Source organism: Asterias rubens, chromosome 21 (assembly GCF_902459465.1).
Source record: "Asterias rubens chromosome 21, eAstRub1.3, whole genome shotgun sequence".
Taxonomy (NCBI): Eukaryota; Metazoa; Echinodermata; class Asteroidea; order Forcipulatida; family Asteriidae; genus Asterias; species Asterias rubens.
In genome coordinates, this window is record NC_047082.1 from 7,837,561 (window position 1) to 7,858,874 (window position 21,314).

Genomic DNA, 21,314 nt, shown 5'->3' on the forward strand with positions numbered 1-21,314 from the left:
TTATTATGATGAAGGCATGTAGAGTTTAGATGGATTGTATTGAAGTTAATATGTAAACCATATAAAGTATTCAACTACTGAAGGCAAACCATCCCTCTTACATTTTCTTAATTCCAACAATTATCTTATAAGCATGACATGAAAAAAAAAACAATTACTGTAAAAGACTTGGAATGTTGTCTACTTAGAGAAAATAAAGATATCATAGGAAATAATCCAATATGTAAAAGCGATTTCAAAAGATAATTAGATGACACTGTTTTTAATCGAAGGATGAATTGTGCTTTGCACATACACAGATCTCAACTAAAATCAACTAACACAAATTCACTTTTAAAATGTAAGACATTTTTGGTGTTTTCTCCAAAAAAATGATCATGTTATTTGATTCACTGCCTGATTGTAGGGTGTTTATAAATTGGAAACTAGACTGGACTGAATTTTCTCTTCTCCTTCTGGATATCAATGTTCTAGCTTCCTTGAGTATAAGTCTGCTCACCTATTCATGCTTGATGTAGTTCTGATCTTCCATCAAATTTTGATGAGAAAATGGCAATGAGATAAACATCAGCATCAAGCTATTTCACAGAAGTTGTTTATAAATCACCCAGTGATCCTACGTTTGTCGTTGTTGAGACAGTTGTAGTCAAACTCAAAAGTCCACAAATTTGACGAGAAGTTGCTGAAAAACAGATTATGGTTACTATCCCAACTTTACGATGGAATGTAACTCAAATTTCCTGGTCTTCATTGTCTCCAGATGGTATGCCAATGACCAGAATCCTCAATGAAAGTAACGTCAAACTATACTTCATTTCACCAACCCAGCCAAAATAAATATACTATGACTCATGCATCAATATTTCCTTAAAAGTCAAAATAAAAACGATCACCTTTGTTTAAAAAACATGTGCATTGAAAGGTCTGGAATTTCACCTTTGATCTGAGAGGGCATGGTCATTTTCAATTTGCAAAGGGTACTTCCATTGGAAGATCTTTACATTTATAGGAAAGGTCACCAAGGCCAAGACCAGGGTATGGGAGGGCTGTGGCTTCTGTGTAATTCCAAGCATGCGTTGATAAATTTCACTTCTTTACAGAAAATGGTTGAAAATGCTGTTCTTTGGTTATTTGCTCTTAAAACTTGACAAAAATATGATTTTTTTGTTAGTTCTTTTAATTAAAATGACATGAGCAGTTACTTACAAGTTAACTAATATAATAGAGATAAAAAGCAGCATTTATTAAGGGCACTGTGAATCATAGATTACTCAATGAGCATAACAAAAGAAGCAAAAGCTAAAATTATCAACAAAATTGAATAAATAAAGTCCACCATTACCATGTTTTAAAATATCCTACAGTTCAGAATTTACAATAAACACTAACACACAAATAGATAATATTTAATTAACATTAGAAAACAGACCACCTGCAACCAGTGAAATAATAATAGAAGCAGAAGAACAGGTGCCTCAAAAACTAAAAAATACCAGGAAAACAATTTTCGCAGCGTAGTGACCACGTGCACATCCTTAAAATTTACATCTAAGGACCATTCAGAATATCTGTTAGAAAACAAACCTTTTTTTTTTTTTTTAATTGTGGGTGGGTCAAAAAGAAATAAACTGAAAATCTAAACTCAGTTTAAAAAATTTAAAATTTAAATAAAAAAAGAAGAAAATTACCTGGCTGGCCAAGCCCGTCAATTTAATTCCTGTTCGAACTGCAACATGGTTTGTTAAACCCAGGAAAAGCTACCCGAAAACCACTGATGTTTTTGACCTTTGACTTAAAATATCCGGTTCATTTGAGGCGTTACTTTGTTCTTCAGTGTGTAGATTATATTATGGAGCCATTTGGTATTTAAAAATAAAAATTTGTGATGGGTGGCGAGTGGGTCAAAAAATTGCTCTTTACAAAAAATATATGTATAAATATAAATATAAAAGAATTCTGAGTGATTTTATTTTGTCTCTTCCAGATGTTTGTTCGTCTTTTCATTGATGAGAATCTTGACCGCATGGTCCCCATCTCCAAGCAGCCCAAAGAGAAGATCCAAGCCATTATTGAGGCGTGTTACCGACAGTTCCCGGAGTTCCACGAGAGGGCGCGTAAACGCATCCGCACCTACCTCAAGTCGTGTCGTCGTATGAAGAGACATCGTGACCAGAATGGGCTAGACTCGGTACGCAACCAAAACGTAATAAGACCCGATCTTTTCTCTCTTTCTAAATGTCTGCATGGTGTCTTTGTGGTATGCTGTCGGTGGAATTGTAGTCCTTGTGTTTCCCTGTCTGTGGTTATCATGTGTGGTTACCGACACTGCAGGACTTTGGGGAGCTGAATTTCAAACCCAAGTTAAAACTTGGGCATGACATTCTTCCTACTTCAATCTGGTTTCCGATTTTTGTTTACCCTTAGAGATAAATCAGGGCAAATGTTAAAATATAGCCTTGAAAAATCATAAAAAACCTTAACCATGTGCGCATGAAGGTTATTCTATTGTCAACAAATGTCCCACTTGAGGGCAAATTATCATGTCTGAAAGATGCGCTTAGGAATGAAGTTTTTATTAATTTGTTTTGTATTTTATTTCTTGAAATTGATCATGCCGTAAACATCTCTGTCTTTGAGTTACATCTGACCTTGCAGCCTCGGTTTGGTTTACACTGGTTTGGATGAGAAGACAAAACAAGATGGCTGCCTCAGGATGAAGGTTTAATTCATAACATCCTAAAACATTCACTCGGAAAAACATTCACTCTGACAAACACTTATCAAGGAAGTCTGAATTGGTTGTTTTATCTTAAATAGATTACCCGACAATGATTGAATACTTGTCATAGTAATCAACCCATTTTTTAGGTTATTTTGAAACTTTCTCTGTGCAGGTGCACAAAGGAATAAGATGCATCTATCCCATTCAGGTCAGAATTCAGAAAAGTACACATACAAATCTGTCAGTTTCTTAAGATTTGAAAAGAAGTTTCTTACAGCTTCTCTTCCTTGCCAAATAGGCACTAAGGAATAGGTTTTTTTTGTTCTGAGACCTCTGTTGTTTGTAAGCGTTTAAAACACCCTAAAGCAGAACAAACACAAGGTCCAGGGGCTGCCGTCTTGGGCTTTTCTTTTGATTCTTGATATTCGAAGATCCCTTGGACTGCATGGACAATTTACCTCCATAAAACAGGAACTTTGTTATAAGAGATCAGCAAAACAAAGGAACACAAAGCAGAAATAAGATTCAGAACTTGAGACTGTACTCTTTATTTATGAGCAGAAACTCTTTAATAACAATACTCTTTATACAGAGAATTGCTGTGGTGCCCTGTGGTTTTGCTGTGGTGCCCTGTGCTTTTGCTGTGGTGCCCTGTGCTTTTGCTGTGGTGCCCTGTGCTTTTGCTGTGGTGCCCTGTGCTTTTGCTGTGGTGCCCTTTGCAAGTTCTAATTCAAAGTTACATTTTACTCCTAGAAGTGCCCCTTATCAGAGGAAAATTGCTATGCCCCTTCAAGAGTGAAGTTCAAGGCCCGTCTGTATCTACCCTACCCCCCCCCCCCTCCCCCCCATTTTATCACATCCTGATTTGTTATTTTTTTAAACAAACCCAAAGCTTGAATTGTCTACAAAGCTTAATAATAATAATAATAAGACTTGTAATGCGCACATATCAACCCTGCTGGGTGCTCAAGGCGCAGAATTGTGCAAGCAATCTGTACCAGATAACCAACATATTTTAAGCCCTTTTGAGATTTGACACGATTGATTTTATCAAATTACAATTAGGTTCCTTTAAATAAGAGCACAAATGGAAACAAGTCTAGTGTACAATAACTTGAAGTAGGCTTCGCCTAGTCAGATTGTTAAGAAGACCAATTAGTTCTAATTTGTTTAATAATTTCAACCATCTGAAACAAAACCCAACTTGGCAATAGTGTGGTTAACCACATATGTGCCACAAACCAATAGCTAATTTCCTTGAGGCTTGACAATTTGAAACGGCAATTGCTTGTCTTCAAAAATACTTCTTGCTACCCCTCACACAATTGAAAATGAGTTTGCACTTGTTAGCGTTTAATTGTTGGCCCTCCGGATTGAGTAGCCCGGTTTTCCCCCCACATCTTGTTCGTATTGGCCTTCATGACCATGAGTTGTTGTCACAATGACAACATTAAATGAAAACACCAGCTTAGAATTCTTGTCGTAGAGCAATCATTGACTAACAATCTCTTAAGAGACAAAACAATAACCAAATGACAGGAAGTTTTTAAGTTAAGGGGATGATAAATAACTGCCCCTCTATTTGTTTCTTTTTTTTTTAATCGTACCTCGATGACTAAACATGATTATTACATCTGGTCCGAATTTCAATCTGCCATTTGGTAAATTTGGTTGCTCAATCAATTAAAAAAGACCCATCCCCCCTAATCAGTTAAATTCAGTCAAATCCTTGGGTCAACTTCCTTTAGGGAATCATTCACAGCCTGTAAATGCATTTAAAAGCTGAAACCCCCTATCTGATTTTTAGTTTGCCTTGCAACAGGGATTAGTGGCTAGCCAAAAAAGACTGATTTGCTGAGATTTGCGCCAGTGACTTGGTACGCAAAAAAAGATCGACTGCGTGAATTGACCATTAATGTTGATTAGGTCAGTTGATAGGCCATCCATATCATCTTTTTTCACAGGTCAGTGATCAATTCTATCATTAGGAAGATCAAAGTAGGGATTTTGAACGTATAAACTTGTCTAGAATAGTACGATGGACATGTGCTCTTTGTTCAAGTGGAATGGAGCAATCGTAGTTTGAGCGAAGCCATGATGTAAGGTCTTGTAAGTTTGTAAGCTCTCGGTGATGGAAAACTTAAGACCGGACTCGCATAAGTGCTCAAGCTTTCCTGTAATTTTAAAGTTGTGTTGGTTTTCAGCCAAGCGGTTTGCAAATGTTTTGATGTTTGAGTAACAATGTCCCGGATTGTTACTATTAATTCTTGCGACAAGAAAGCCAACGTTATTCTCAAGAAAGCCAGATTGACATGGTGCATCTTCAACTCATTTTGAGATCATCTTTAAATTGCTTACTTAATTTTCATTTTTTTTTTTCTTCTGTTCTGATTCTTCTTTGACAGTCTATGAGACCGACACCGCCTCATTTAACCTCAGCCAGAGCAGAACAGATCCTCGCCGCTGCTTGTGAAAGTGAAAGTGAAAACGCCAAGAGGTTACGGATGGAACTAATGCAAGCTGGGCATACGGTAAGGACCACCTTTCAAGTCTTTCCACTTACTTAAATCTCAAACAGTGTTGTCTTGGAATTTTGGATCTTTAGTTTCTCTTGAAATAGAAATAGGTGAAAAAAATCCAGCAAATCTCCTTGTGATTTTCCAACCTTGAATTTCCATGGAGACAAACACAAAAAATGCATCAATATCCTGATAGTTTATGCTGTATTTTGGGCAATTTAGGCCTTAGACTTGGGTAAAATAGACAGAGTAGCTGGATAGTGTTTACCTTAGACTATTTGATAAATTTAGTCGGAAACAAATGATAGTACAGTGAACCTGTGTATTCATTGATTGACAATAACAGTAGAAAGAACTTCAGCAAGTAAAATACTGTGCCATTTGATCATTTGTTGACACAATAAATCATGGCCTCACCGACTCGCTCAAATTGACTATTTTGCGCTACATCATGGCTGTCAGCAGCAGTGCACGAAAATAAATGAGAAATCTTAAAAATAAAAGTCAACAGTTTGAAAAGCCAAGTAGCGAAAGCATGATAGAGAGACATCCCAACTGAAGAAAATAAGACAAAACATCAATTTACATTTAGGGTGAAAGTTGTTGCCCTGCACTGATGTGAGTTCAGCATTTCAGTATGTTTTAAATTGTTAGCTTGTGATTGTTGTTAGTGTTTGACGATTTGAGTAAAGCTCAAGCTACATTGTAATTAGCTTGCATTTGACTAATTAAGAGCTTTAAGATTGTAGGTGTAGTGCTCATTAGGCCTAGTGCTTATTAGGCCCAGTGTTCATAAATGCGATTTGAAGATAGTTTTACGGTATACAATGGTGAGCATGCAATGATAAACAAAACCAGTCCTGCTAATTCATCTTCGAGAGGGCAAGGCCACTTTCAATTTGCTAAGGACACTTTCATTGGAAAAGCTTAAAGTCTATTGGAAACTGTTGAAGGGACACCAAGGCCACGACCAAGGGCAACGACCAGGACTGGAAAACTTCAACCAAAAACTATACTTTGTGAATCGTTCAGACTCGAAGATAATTTTTAGCTTGAGCCAATCTTTTCCTTCCATGTTTTAAACATACACCTACTATTACTTTTTGTTTGTCTCGGTCAGTCAACAATTTGACGTCCACTCATCTGGGTTATAGATCCCCCCTCCTTCCCAGTCAGTGGTCAGTGGACGATGACTGGTCCCTCCAATTTCAAATCAGAACCAGAGGAGTAATACTGGTACCCGATTCAAACGCCACAGGGCAACCTTGCCATGTGGGATTGATCAGACTCAAGACAACGCCTCAAGCATTCTCTGTTAGCTAATATTCTAATCATCAATGGTTTGGTGATTTACCTTTATGAGAAGTAGAGAGGGAGTGAAAGGGAAGGTGGGAATGGCGATGACCATGGGTGCATCAAGATATTATCAAATTCTAGAAAAGACAATAACTTAATTCTATTTTGGATTGCTCTTTACAACTTGAAGATCCCAACCTTTGAATTTTGTTGTTACAGAGATTTTGCACCAAAAAAAAGACCCCCCCCCAAAAAAAAAAAAAAAAAAAAAAATTAAAAAATTAAAAGATGACCAACTTGTATGTGATCAGTCTTTTTATTACATTCTAAAAAAGACCAGAATACAACAAGTTGTTAAGTCATCATGGAACTGTATTACTGATGAGTCAAATGATACATGTAGCTCAACCACAGACCACTAAATGATTGATAGGTCAATCATTATTGCCATATTGAAGCATCTTACTATTCTAAACTAGGAATGATAACTGTTAAACTTAGTGCAGAATCGATGCCACTCAAAAGAGATAGTTTTACTGCAAACCTCGTGACCTAATTATACAAAATTTCAAACCCTACTTATAGTGCAATGTAGTTGTAAAACACTGAGCGAATTTCCACATCATAGATGTACTCTAATTGACTTTAATACTTTTGAAATGATGCCGTTACCGCAGGCCGGCTGCTTTGTTTTTTAAAAGGGCACCAAGGCATTTTCTTCTTGGTAAAAGGCACCCTTTGTGGAAATAAACTTCTGCTGGAGCATTTTAAGGGCACCAAGGCATTGACAAGGAGGCATGGAGGCAATTGCCTTCATGAAGTATCAGGCTTGTCGATACCCATGTTACACCCTTCTTTCAAGACCATAAAGTCAAGCACCTTGGTATCGACTGACACCTCACCAGCCCAAAGCACACACCCTCTCCTCCAATGCTCCCCCTTGTATCAGTAAAGATAGACCTACACAGCCCTTATGTCACAGTGTACAATCATTTCCTGTGTTAATTGCGATGCCTTCCTGTATCCACAATGCTTTGACAAAAAGAGTTTTCGTCGTCGGCGATGGCATCCGATGACATACCAGTCATATCGGTTTACTGTGATTGTCTACCCACGGCCCGTGTACGCTTTGCATTGCAGCGAGAGGGACGGACCACCGTGGCAATTTGCGGACGTGCTGACTGAATGCGTTGCGGTGTACTTTGATTTTTCTTTAAGGGACTAGGAGACGTTGACCCTGGCTGACAATCTAGGACTTGCGCAAGTCATTCACCTTGAAGTTTGAGTGGGCTTTTTTTTTCAAGACATATGGAGTGCGATCAACTCTGAAACCTTTAGTCAAAAGAAACAATTTTTCCTGCATTTGGTTCCAATGATCTAATCTAACCCAGGCATTGAAGTTCGCACAGCAATTTTTTGGGGGGTAAGAGGACATTTCCATGGAGAAAATTTTGATTTGTATTGAGCTTTTCAAAGTGCACTACGGCAAAAAGTACGGGGCACCACAGCAATAAGTACGGGGCACCGCAGCAATGTCAAAGTAACTTGGCCCCAAAGAAGCCTTTAATAGAAATTTGTCTACCATTCAAGCTCTTGGTATCATTTTATAGATTAATTCAGCCAGAAAGGTTTTTTGGTGTTTTTGTTTTTTCAATTCATATTCTTTTCATTTTTTTTTTCCAATTATTTTTATTTAGTAATTATTTAATTATTTCATTTATTTATTTATTTAATTTTGTAATTTTTTTTTTTTTTTTTCGGGGGGGGGGGGGGGGGGGATTCCAATCAATCTGCAACATGTGTATTTCTCTAAATCCTTAAACCTGACAGACAATGTGACATCATAAACTTCATGTCCATTACTTCACTCCAGAGACAATAAATTCTACTTTGACTCTTCGGACTCACCTTGTTGGAACGGAACCCCCACCCACAATCTGACCTATCTCTAGACCTAAGGTTGACCCCTCCCTCTGGAATGCTACCTCTTAAAACCATTGTTCTACTGGTCAGTGATAAGACGCATAGCTGGATGAGCAATACAGATTTAGTCATTGGGTTGAGTTTTAGTCATCTCTGTACTTGATGCATGCCCCTGCGAGGAAAATGTTAACATGAAACAGGGATCTAGCTGATAGGGAGAGTGTTTCAAAACCCTTCAGCGAGGGACCAAGGCCCAATTTCATGGCTCTGCTTACTGTACACAAAGAATAAACACCTACGGAAGAGCCAATTTCGCACCTACATCAAGCATATTTCACGGGTAGCAGGGAATTGATACCAGGCATTCTACGCTTACACAGCTAGCGCACAAAACCAGCGCTTGCCTTGTATGCAAAGAATGGTGATCGTAAGCACATAATTTTGGCGGTAAACAGCCATGATATTGGGCCCTGTATGGTAGCAACGAACCCATGATACATTGTCAGTAGTTCTTCCAAACCCCCCCCCCCTTCAATCCCATGGTTAACTTTCCACTGCCCAACTTCACACATCTTTTCTTGATCAGCTTTTCCATTGTTGCTGTAGTTATTTGTTATTTGAACGGTATATCCCGTTAGGTTTTGCAATTAAAATCCATTCATGAACAATTAAGATTCATCCAGTAGCTTGTCAAACCATATCCTATGTATCATTAGGCCCAATTGCCACTCATCTGAACAAGATGGAAATGGAATTTTGTATTTTTTTTTCTGTCCGAACTTGTAATTCCCAGAGCTATTATTGACGGACTACTTAATGATGTGAATAGTAGGAGTTCTAATCGCATCAAATGAGGCATGAAAAATTGGCACTAGGCAAGCTCTACTTGTCATGAAGGGACTGTCATGAATAATGGCCTTATAATCACCAACCTTGGTTAAAAGCCGTATACGAACTAGCAGCTTCGGCTAAAGCTATGGCTGTTACTAAGGTTGTTGCTATAGATGGCCTATGCCTCAATGCATGATGACTGTATAGCCATAGCCGCATCTGCTAATCAAGACTCGGCGTCAGTCTCAGTTTTTTGTAAACGACTTATGCTTAAATTCCAACAGTTTGGGGAACAATCTTAGTCTCATACACATTGCTTAAAGGCACTGAACACCTCTGGTAATTGTCAAAGACCAATATTCTCAATTGGTTTATCCCAACATATGCATAGGCCCCTTAATATCTGTGAAAATCTTTACTCGCTTGGTCATCGAAATTGCAAAAGAACAATGAGAGAACAAACCCTTGTTGCACAACTTTGTGTGCTTTCAGAAAAGGATTCAGGCCTGAAGTAGACATTACCTCTTTCTCAAAAACTACGTTTCTTCAAAGGGAGCTGTTTCTCACAATGTTTTTTTTACTATCAACAGCTCTCCATTGCTCGTCACCAATACAAATAAGTTTTTATGCCAACAATTATTTTGAGTAATTACCAATAATGTCCAGTGCCTTTAAGAAAAAGAAAAACAAAACTTAAAATGGGAGGATCCAATAATGTCCCCTGATGTAGATTCTCATACTGTCTTTGCATGACTCAAAATGACAAGACGTAGACTAATCTTTGTCAGAGGGTTAAAAGTTAAGACAACACAGGAAGAATTAATCATCGGTAGGAATCATTCTGTTTGTAAGGATTAAGAAAAGAAGGCGGATACATCTTGAAGAGAGGGACGTCTTCTTTCCAATGAAGAAAGCTTGTGTCGTCTCATGAGAGAGCAGTTGTGTAGAAACCTCATCGATTACAGAACGTTTGTTTAGAAGTTTGTTTAGTGACATCAAAATCAATCTGGCAATAACAGGTTATCCTGCAGGAGAAATTTGTAATCACTTTTTAAAGATTTTTTTTTCGAGTGTGCTGTGATCATCGACGGAAAAATGCCTGGAGTTGTGAGTGTTTGAGACGTTACCTGACAAGTTACCAACAAATGTTTACACTTGTTTGAGGCCCTATCCAAATGTGTTGCTTCGGCTACATCTATGGCTATATATTTCCTGCATCATCCTTTCGTTGAAGTATAGGATGTCCTTAGCAACAGCCTTATTAGCACGTGTCGTAACCAAAGCCAATTTCTTATACTGCCTGACACAGTTCAGATTTTACACTGACAGTTTTTACCTTTTTTTTGCCACCAGCCCCCCCCCCCCCACCGAACACCCCACGGATGATTAAAGGACTTGTTCAACAGCACAGTGTGTTCATTTCAACGCCTGTTTACTTTTACATGTTTACAGAACGAAGTACGAATGGAAACATCACACCAACAGCCGCAGCAGCCCACTCCGCCATCGCGAGTCACCTATGAGGAGACGCCGAAGCACACGTCGCCACGTCCCGTGGACTACCGCTATGCAAATGGCGTCAGCACCCACGATCCTTACTATGGAAGCATAGCCCCACATCAACCACACAATATGATACAGCCTTCCCAACATGCACAGATGTCTAATGGTAGGTTCATTATCACAATGTTAACCCCAAACCCAAAACACATCTTTCACTGTTTTGACCATAAATCAATCACATAAGATTGAGATGGCACGATGTAATTTTTTTGTTTTATGTGAAGTTTGTTTAGGTGTGTAAGATATTAAACCGTTAACTAGCTCTAAACTATTTTGGCATGTAGTTAAATGCCTGCATTATTTAGACCCATTTGCGGTTGTGGTTCAAGCCTGATGCTTCAGTTTTGAAAGGGCAAGGGTACCAAGCCATTTTTTCCTTGGAAAATAATACATGTAGGAGCAACTTGTACAGTTCTGTTGACAGCATTTCAAGGGGCACCAAGGCAATGACGAGGGTTGCCTCTGTGAAGTATCAGGCCAGGTGGTGCCCAGTTACACACAACAATTCTAACGGCCTCTTAGACCTCAAATTTACATTAATTACTTTCTGCTAAGATGTTGTTAAATATCCTAATTTCTATTCAGTATATTTCTATATGTGTGTCATTATAGTGTTAAGCATCTATGCAAGGAAATTTTCCTCCATGCTAGGACCAATATAATCTGAATTGACTTGACTTAAAACACTACTTTTCTTGCATTTATTTACAGGCCCAACAGACCTAAGTGTTAAAAAGTTGCCTTCAAAAGCTCAGCTGAGCCCCACGGAAATCGCAAACATCCGACAATTGATAACGAGCTATCGCGAGTCGGCCGCATTCCTTTACCGTTCAGCTGAGGAATTAGAACAGATGCTACTGCAGTTGAATTAAGGAGGTTTTTTTTCTTTCATCAGAGGCACAAGGCAGCCAGGGTCCTGGACGTTTTCTTTGACGACGCATTTGAAGAGGGTATTTTGGCACCGTAAACAGATTTTAGTTTTTGGTGATTGCCAGTGACGTGGATTCATTGGGTTTGGCACACAGTTGATAAACACTAGAGTTCTTAATTTTGCAGCATCCATTTTGTCTTATACCATGAGCCCCCCAATATGATAGTGATGATGTTTGGGTGTCGGGTGCCAGACTAGATGGCATAAGTTTTTGATGGTTAGTTTTGTATCTTGATCATTGTGACATGATATGAGATTTGATGCAGCCCAAAGTGGAATTGATCCCAAGCAAAAAGCAACAGCAGCAAACATCATTTTAAGTTCCAGAGTCATTTGTGATTTTTGTAGGAGTGGCACGTTGTGTGAGATTTATTTCATTAGTACGCTTCTCCATATCCACAAACAATTCTCTCTCAAGGGAACATTGTTGCCCAGTGTAGGCACTTAACAGCAGTATTTGGGGGACAGTAAATATCTCTCGGGAAAAAAACTTCCTAATAAAATGGAGCAAAATGTACCTTTCATATGCACAACTCATCTCGGTCAGTAGCTGTTTCTAAATACAACCCACCCTCATATTAGAAGGGTAAACAAATTGGAAAATGCAGGTCTTAAAATTAACACTGGACCACTGGCCCGAGGTCATGGCCCGAGGCCAGTGATTTCCGGCAGTCCTGTCTTTTTTAATAACAACAACTCATTAAGATAAATTTGATAAATCTTCTCTTAACGCTTGTTCCAAAAACAGCTCAATCGTAAAAAATGTGTAAAAAGTGTTCTCATTTTCATTCCGGTCTCTGGTCCAGTAAAGAATTTGAACTAGGAGCCCAGCAGTTTTGTGGATCCCCCCCACCCAAAAAATAAAAAAGATTTTATAAAATCAATCAACAGAGCCCTAATTTAGAAACAAAAATTGCAGTCGGCTTGTAACAGTTGTCTGATAAATGCTAAGCGAATATGCTTAGCAAAAGTTCAATTTTGCTCTGATTAACAGCTCTCTGAAAAAGAGTTTTTTAAGGTGGGTCTATAAAAAATATTCTCCTGTTTTAGCCTCACAAATTTAAATTCTAAGTCGTAAATTTATTCCTTGTATAAGTTATTAAATATATATATATTTATCTCAAAATGTTGCCTTGTTTATTATAATACCATTATTTGTTTCTATCTTGCCCAAAAACTACAACAATCAAGCAGCATTAAGCACAGGTTCTTACACAGACACATTTTTTGACAAATGGAGCACCAAATGTAGGTTAGGAAATAGTTTTTGTAGTGTTTAGAAGAAAGTATTTATTTACGTTTATTTAAGGACTTGCGTTATCGATGGGTGATTTTACGTTACATAAATGCATGTTGAATGATATGTTCACATTGAAACACCGTCAAGATCAGCTGATTTATTAAGAATTGAAAAATAAATTGTATTGTGTGCTAAACTAAAATATTGAGACCCATACATGTGCAATATGATCACTTGAAACAGCGGGTTTAACACTAGTTCACATGACGATGGTTGTGCAAGTCTCAAGCGTTTTAAACATTTTGGGTTCCCACGAATGCTAACTATAGCAGAAAAACTCGATTAAGCGTAAGCATATTTCACGGGTTAGCAGGAAAACTGCAGTCAGCTTGCATGATCACCATGGATTTATTTACATTGTTACAACATTCATTTTTTTACAGAAAGCACTAGGACGTTAGTATGCCTTACGGTTGGCAGCGATATAAAATGGAATTTGCACAGTAAGCACAAAATAGACTCCGCCCACGACGCACATGCGAGCAAGAACAGGTGGGGCTCTTCAATGCCTTTCTGCACAACTCTGCCGCGCGCGCCAAGATACGCGCACTCATGTCGAACCTTATTTGTCAGACCTTCGTTGCGTTGTGATTGGTCAATACGCAATGAGGCGTAGCTTAATAGATCGGTCTATTGGCAGTTAAGCAGCTCTATAAAAATTTGGCCCCGGTTTCAGCCTCAGCACTAATGTGAAAGGTTAACCAACCTCACTAAAACACAATATAATTACATAATGCAAAAACCAAAAATATATTGTGCCAAAATTTACACCATTATAATTAATTCGTTTGCAACTCCTCTTAAATGGATATAAATAAGATGTTCCGAACATTAAACGCACGGTAAATAAATTTTAACTTATAACTTGCCATAACAAATATGTACCAACCAAAGTAACAAATATAAAGCACAGTAATATTTATGTTGTTAAAGGTCTTTTTTATTTATTCATTTTTTTTTTTTTTTTACATTGTGACTTTATTGTTGAATAAGACTGAAAGAATTGATTCAAGGTAAACACACAATGACCCTAATCGGTGGAGCTGTAACTACCCAGCTCATGACAGATTGGTATATGTGAACTGTTGGAAACAATATTTGCTTTGTATAGTTAAAATAAACCCATAGACAGTAGTTGTGAAGTTTTACAGCAATGGTAAACAAGAAATATGACCCAAGGCAAGTAGTCTGGAATCCACAGCTAATCATATATGAGTATAAACTTCATATAAGTTCATCAAACACATATTCCATTTGTGTGATTTTTGGGACAAATACTCCATCAGTCTTTGTAGAATCTACTATTTTGACGGCCAAAAGTTGCTGACAGCGAGGCCAGATTGACCCGGTCATCATTATCCAACCAATAAGGTTTATTTTTATTTGATGATCGTGTGTTTGTGGTTCAGGTTGCTAAATATATGGAAAGGAACAACCTTTCAGGCTTCTGGACAATACACAATCCATTAGGCTTCGCCCACGAAGCACCTGTGAGCAAGTACAAGTGAGCCTCTCCAATGCCATTCTGCACAACTCTGCCACGCGCGCCAAGCATACACACACGCATGTCAGACTTTATAGTGTCAAACTTTTGGTTGTGCAATGGGTTGTGATTGGTCAAAACAGCTGAGCTGAATGGATCGGTCTATTGGTACAGCTCAAAATGTTCTAACAGAGTTGGAAATTTCTTCATGAAAACAACTCGTCTTGCAATTATTTCATTGTCTATTTATTTATTTATTTATTTATTTATTTACTTTTAAAGGGTATGACTCCAACTCCAATGGTAATTTATATCTTTTGTGTATAAATGGCACACTTAGATTCATTAAAACACCAAACACTAGCACTTATATAGATGTCATATATAAGGATTTGCCAAGTACATGTCTCTCCATGTAATTATAATGTCAGCCATTAATGCAACTCTAGTGTATCTGCAACTCAGTACAACACAACTACATACAATTTACTTTAGATTTCGTTTCAAAGTTAACATAGTTTTACATTTATTTCCTTCAGTATTATCCATTTGTATTTTTATCCTTTATTTTAATGTTGCCATAGTTTCTTTTGTTTCGTTTTTTTCATTCTCTGTGCAATACATGTACTTTTTTAGTCTCAGGATTTTGGGTGTCTCACAGGAATGAGGTTCATAAGTATGCATGTTACAGGGCCGGCAGTTTGTGCAAAAGTTGGTTGGTTGCATTTTCAAGTTCCCCGGAACATGTATAATTTTTGTTTCAAAACTGGAAAATGTAGTCAACCAAAGAGAGTAATTGTTGTAGCTAAGAAAAAGCACTTCTTAAAAAATATGCCTCTATAGCTACAATGATTACACATGTAGAATAGAAAGTAAATAAAAAGTGTTTTTTAATTTAAAAAAAAACAAACAAAAACAAGAAGTACACGAAAAATTGAATATTTTTCTGTAAGTAAGTTACTTGAAAAGATGTAAACATTTGTACAGTTGATAATGACTTGAAAAAAAATTTGATACAAGATTTGTTTTTTTCTTATCACTTTGAAAAATCACGCTAGTTTTAACAGAGGATGATTCACAAAGCACTATTTTGTAAAGTAATTTGTATGGTATATTGTAGGGTTGCATGTTTGTTGAACATGACAAAGTTTTAAATCTCAAGATTTTTGTAGAAATATTCTCGCCTTACATTTTAGGTAAGGGGACATGATTTATCTGGGAAGTGTTTTATCTCTGGTTTTTAATTGGATGTTTCTAAATTTGTGTTGCTGGCTTATTTAAATCCTTCACATTGCTTTGTTTGAACCATAACAACAATTATAGTTGATAAGTAACCCTCTCAGGGGATTTATCAATCAAATTATTTATTGATTTTGCTGACATATTCTGAAAATTGAAAATCTAAGGCGCTTTCCCAAACCACGCCTTGGACCTGGACTGGGTTTCATTCACCTGGATGAAGCCAGTCTGGTTGAAGCACATTTTAAAGGCATTGGACATTATTGGTAATTACTCAAAATAATTATTAGCATAAAACCTTACTTGGTAACAAGTAATGGGGTTAAAACATTGTGAGAAACGGCTCCCTCTGAAGTGACATAGTTTTCGAGAAAGGAGTAATATTTGATTTTGGTTTCAAGACCTCAGAATTAGATTTTGAGGTCTCAAAATCAAGCATCTGAGAGCACACAACTTCATTTCATTATTATTCCGCAACTTCGACGACCAATTGAGTTCAAATTTTCACAGGTTTATTATTTTCTGCATATGTTGAGATACACCAAGAGGGAAGACTGGTCTTTGACAATTGCCAATACTGTCTTTAAAGACTAACTGACAGAGCCTTAGCCCAAGCCAACGCTGTGGTTTAAAAGAAGGAAAAAAAAACTAAGTTGCAGAAAACCACAACAATTATATTTGGCTTTAACGATGATCAATTTCAGAGGCATTTAGCAACAAACGATTCATCTTTTTTAGGGAGACACTTGACCCACGGTTATGGTTGTGAAATATTTCAATCTTTATGCCAAGTCCAAACAAAATTCTAATTAATTGTTCATGTTGAAATCAACTCTGTTGCAATTCACAATATGTACTTCTGTGATTTTTTTATGTAAATTTTTATCTTGTTTTGTTTGTTTTAAAAGAGGGTAGTCAATGTTATTTATATCAATAATTTTGTTGTCTCTTTCTAAATAAATTCTATAAAAATCTCTCTTTTTCATTTCCCTCAAATGAAATCTCATTTTTGTTTGGAGTTCAGAAAATGACATTTGAAATTAGCTTTGCATGTTCTCAACAATTTACAATTTTCACTTTTTGAAATTTTGCTATGACTTTGTGGATTTTGTAAAAAAATAAATAAAATTAGTACAAAATTTAAGCGTCAATTTGAAAGCGTTAAGACCAGTTTCTAGTTAAATAAATCGTAACGATTTATTTTGGGTTTTTTTGTTCTTGGATAATACAATGGATGTACATGAGACTTTAATTCACAAATTTAAATTTATCCTCTTAAGTAGGTCAAAGTTGTTTCACGTTATTTATTTAATATATTATGCACATTTCTTTCAGAGATTATTTCACTTGGTATTAAACTATGGGTTTATTATTGTAAGTTCCATAAGATTAAACACACGTTGGTATTGAAACACATTCAAGTTTATAAATGCTGTGGTTTTGTTTTCGAGTCATCACACCTTAATGTTTTAACCAGAGCCGAGACCAATCAAAGCGTGAGAGCCTGTGTTAGGGTTTTGCTAACCTCCAGCCTTGATGCTCGTTTGAGATTAAAGGAGAGATGAAGAAGACCTCAAAATAACCAACAACACCCAACTTTCTTGTTTGTCTTGCAATTCAAAAATTCAAAAAAAGTTAAACTAATCTAAAGAAAAGTGATTATAATAAAATATCGGGAAATAACATATTGTCAAAAGCTGTTTTGGTGTTTTTACCTTGATGGGGTAAATTTCACGTGTCAAAGCTCAGAATCTGTTTTTGTGAAGTGAAGGGTTGTAAGACAGCGTCCAGGGCTGAAGCGAAGTCGGACAGCGGTACGAGTTTGTGGTTTGGCGCCCTCAGTTGACCAGATTTCCCCCACTGGCAGAGTTGTGTGATCATGTGGTTAGCCTCAATACCTGTTAAATAAAAAATAAATAAGTTGTACATTCTCTGTAGCTGCTGGCTGTGGATGATATGACAAAGAAGTAGGCAAGTGGTTAGACCGCAGATCACGAGGTATTTGGCTCAAATCCTCCAAGCTAATTGCTGATTTTACATTGACTAGAACAAGTATATTGTCGTCTTGTTTCTGAATCACAACTTCTAGGTTTGTGTAATTCATAAACATAGACGTTTAACAATGTATGAATGAGAGTTGTTGCCAATTTGGCGTTTATATCCCGTTGTGAGAGTTTGCCAAGTTCCCTTAAAGCTGGCTAAGGGTGCTGGTGTATCATTTTTGAATAATCATGTTGTGATTATGATGATTATTGGCTGTTTACATTTTGAGACTATGAAGTTGATTGGCTACTTACTATTTGCATGTTTGTCATGCCACCTGGTCATCCAATAACCAACAAACTTGACGTCATTGAATATTAATGAGCCAGTAGGGACTAAGACTGGTTGTCTTGACATTCCACCATATGTAACAATTGTGCCACCAGGTCTGTACAAAAATAAAATCAACTAAATTTGTTAATTTGTTGGCAAGACGTATGGAAGAACACGCCAATTTTTTACATATCAATAAGTTTCATCTTCATTCTTGAACTTACTCCATTAATTTGATCAAGGTTATTGTACTCTTTCCTCCCACAGCATTTAGGGCAAGTTTAGGTCTTGGGAGTTCCTGAAATACAAAAAAATATACACTATTATTCCATAACAATTTTAATTGTCTGCTTGTACAAATTTACAAAGAGTGAACAGCCTTTCAAGAAGAGCAAGAGAAAAGAAAAAGATTCTTAAAAAGATTCACCTTGAAAACTTTTGCAGCATCTTTTCCCTTCAGGGATTCTTCTGTTACTACAGCAGTTGCACCAAGACTTTCAAGATAGGATTTCAATTTATCAAAGTCCGGCCTTAAAAGAGAAAAAAACATCGTCTTAAAACATTAATCTATTGAATCCAATTATTGAAACTGCGATTCACTTGCATCATTTGATAAAAGAATCCACAAACCTGTCTCTGACGATGTTGATTGTTTTAAGTCCTCGAGCTGCAGCGATTTGAATAACTGCTTGGCCAGCTCCGCTATTGGCTGCATTCTGTAAAACACAGTCTCCTACAAGAAGGCACGAATAAACTTTCAATGTCAAAACCACCTTTGTCAAGTTCCCTGTGTACTGGATACCAAATTGTCATTGATACACTTATGGAACCAGACTGTTTTTCCCTTTCAGCCTCTGTTTGATTACATGTGTTTTATCTTAAAGAAGATAGGCTGGCTATAAAGTGATATGAGACAATAAAACATATAGGATTTGAGGCATTGCATGGTGAGGTATCAATGTATATTTGGTTTGCGGTAACACCATGTGTGTATCTACTTGCCAGGTAGAGTTGTTCTTAGGGAACTGTCTTGCTTTATTCTACTGCCGTGGAGTAGATAATCGGAGGTTCGGGAGACTTCTCAGTTCTGAAAAGAACTGTCCTGCTTTTTAACTATTACCAGGGCGGATGGTATAGAAATTAGACTGGACTACTACTTTAGCCTATAGGATCGTAATTAACTGTAGTGCCGCGGAGTCAGTTCTGAAATTGGTCTCAACGTTTCGACTAGCTTGCTCTAGTCATCGTCAGGAGACGTCAATAAAACACTTTGATAGAGCAATACTTCCTCAACACAAAATTACTGAATATAGTGCAGCATGAGTCAGTGACACTGCACTCGCACATCTGATGTAGAAAAGTTCTCGTTTTGTTTCTTAGGTTGGGATGGATTTTAAAGAAAAGACAAGTCACAATAAAAAAACACAATTATTTACAGAAAACAAGAAAGACCTGGTTGTAACTCCACAAAGTCTGCAAGCATACGGTACGCTGTACAAGCATTCACTCTTACTGTGGCTCCAATCATTACTGGTGTGTCTTGTGGAAGCGGGGATACATGATTTGCAGGACATACAATATGGCTCCTCCAAGTTCCTGTCAACATGAACAAATAATATCAACATTCCTTAATCAGATCTTGGCAAATTTGTGGCATGATTTAAAATTAGGTGAGGTTTCAATAGCACCATTTATGACGAAATCTCTTTTGAGTAATGCTGGTTCTGAAAAGAGTTTTGAAAATGTTTTGATATTCCAATGGAAGTGCCATTTATTGCAAATTGAAATTGAGCCTGCCCTCTAAAAGGTGAAGTTCCACCAGGCCTGTCCCTTTTCATCTCTTTCCACTTGAATGGTTTTGTCGCACCAGAATTCAGAACACCTGCTTATTTGTGTTGTGTTGTGTTGTTATTTGTTGTGTTGAGTGTTGTTATTCAAGAAAGACTCTGCTGGGTCGAAAAGGCCATTTACTTTTGTTAGAGTCAACTGTTTAACACTTTGACATTTTATAAATAAGGAATAATCCATTTTAACTAAATGCAAAATAATTAGCCGACCTGACCTAAATTGTTTGTGGCTGGAATGACCCTGTCTCCAAGTTTGACCTCAGTAACTTGACCTCCGACCTCTATGACCTCTCCAACACCTTCAAATCCACCAACAGTTGGCAATGCTGGTTTGATTGGGTATACACCTAAACATATGATTGAAAGACAAAGTGCACAAGAATTTAATCGGTTTTAATGTAAGTATTCATTCTCTTTTGTAAAATGCTTTCAATAAAATTTGCTACGCCAAGTGGAAATCTAACATTTGAAAGAAGACACTACTAGCAAAATTAACCCTTTCTTAGTATAAAGAAGTACAGCAGCCTCTGATAATTAAATGCACTTTGAATTGAGAAACTGTTTACTTTGAAGTCCTGCGCTAATAATTGATAAAGATACATAATTTCAGTTATAGCTTTTTATCCCTAAACATTTTAATATAAGAAGCGTTACTGCAGATTTTTGGGGGATTAAAAAATGTTTGAATTTCGCGTCAAACTAAGTAACTAAAAGTCTGCTGCATTTTGAACAGTGTTGAATGTGATGATAAACTGCACCTTGAATTGTGTTGATATCGGCTGGATTTATTGGAGATGCCAGCATCTTTATCTTCACTGAGCTTGAATCTACAGGCGGAAGATCAGTCTCCATCAACCTAAAAAGGGATTCACATATTTTACACTAATCAGTAGTTATATAATACTAAATAAAGAAGATAAACAAAACATTTTAAATTTAATAATAATATTATTTAATAAAAACAAATTAATATGATTTTTTTTAAATAATAATATTATTAATAATAATAAAAAAGAAGGAAAGTAAAACTTACTGTACAACCTTCGATGGGTCACCATGTTCTGCATATACAAGCGCACGTGCGGCGACTTGAATATCACTGTAAAGTCTTTTAATCTCAACCGAATTGAAACATTGATACAATCTTGGAAATTTCATAACCTTTCGAGAAAGTCCACCAACAACCCTGGGCGCTGACATCTTGGATTTTATGTTTGCTCGAGTAGAAGTTATTGTTTTCTCCACCGAAGGCTGAGGGGCGTGACAAAAACTGGCCAATCAAAAGGGAGTTTTATGAATATTCAATAGCACTTTGACACACGGCCATCTGAAATCTGGCGCGAA

At 37.0% G+C, this 21,314-nt stretch overlaps 2 protein-coding genes across 5 annotated transcripts in view; one reads left to right on the forward strand and one right to left on the reverse strand.

The window, feature by feature from the left end:
- LOC117304342 (nucleolar protein 4-like) overlaps positions 1–13,986 on the forward strand; it is a 41,648-nt gene extending 27,662 nt beyond the window's left edge. For 3 of the 4 annotated variants that reach the window (XM_033788738.1, XM_033788736.1, XM_033788739.1), the window contains exons 5-8: positions 1,985–2,203; positions 5,128–5,253; positions 10,744–10,960; positions 11,566–13,986. In XM_033788738.1, coding sequence (XP_033644629.1) covers positions 1,985–2,203; positions 5,128–5,253; positions 10,744–10,960; positions 11,566–11,726 — 723 coding nt within the window. In that variant the 3' untranslated portion in view covers positions 11,727–13,986. The remainder of the gene's footprint in view (positions 1–1,984; positions 2,204–5,127; positions 5,254–10,743; positions 10,961–11,565) is intronic. The other variant, XM_033788737.1, reaches the window with a different exon arrangement.
- Positions 13,987–17,022: 3,036 nt separating this feature from the next.
- Positions 17,023–21,162, reverse strand: LOC117304895 (enoyl-[acyl-carrier-protein] reductase, mitochondrial-like). Its single transcript, XM_033789541.1, has 9 exons — positions 21,004–21,162; positions 20,729–20,826; positions 20,186–20,317; positions 19,576–19,719; positions 18,754–18,856; positions 18,551–18,653; positions 18,348–18,421; positions 18,105–18,238; positions 17,023–17,705 (listed from the first exon to the last, which is right to left on the reverse strand). The coding sequence occupies exons 1-9, from the start codon at positions 21,126–21,128 to the stop codon at positions 17,539–17,541; spliced, it is 1,080 nt and encodes a 359-aa protein (XP_033645432.1). The 5' UTR covers positions 21,129–21,162; the 3' UTR covers positions 17,023–17,538.
- Positions 21,163–21,314: the final 152 nt, after the last annotated feature.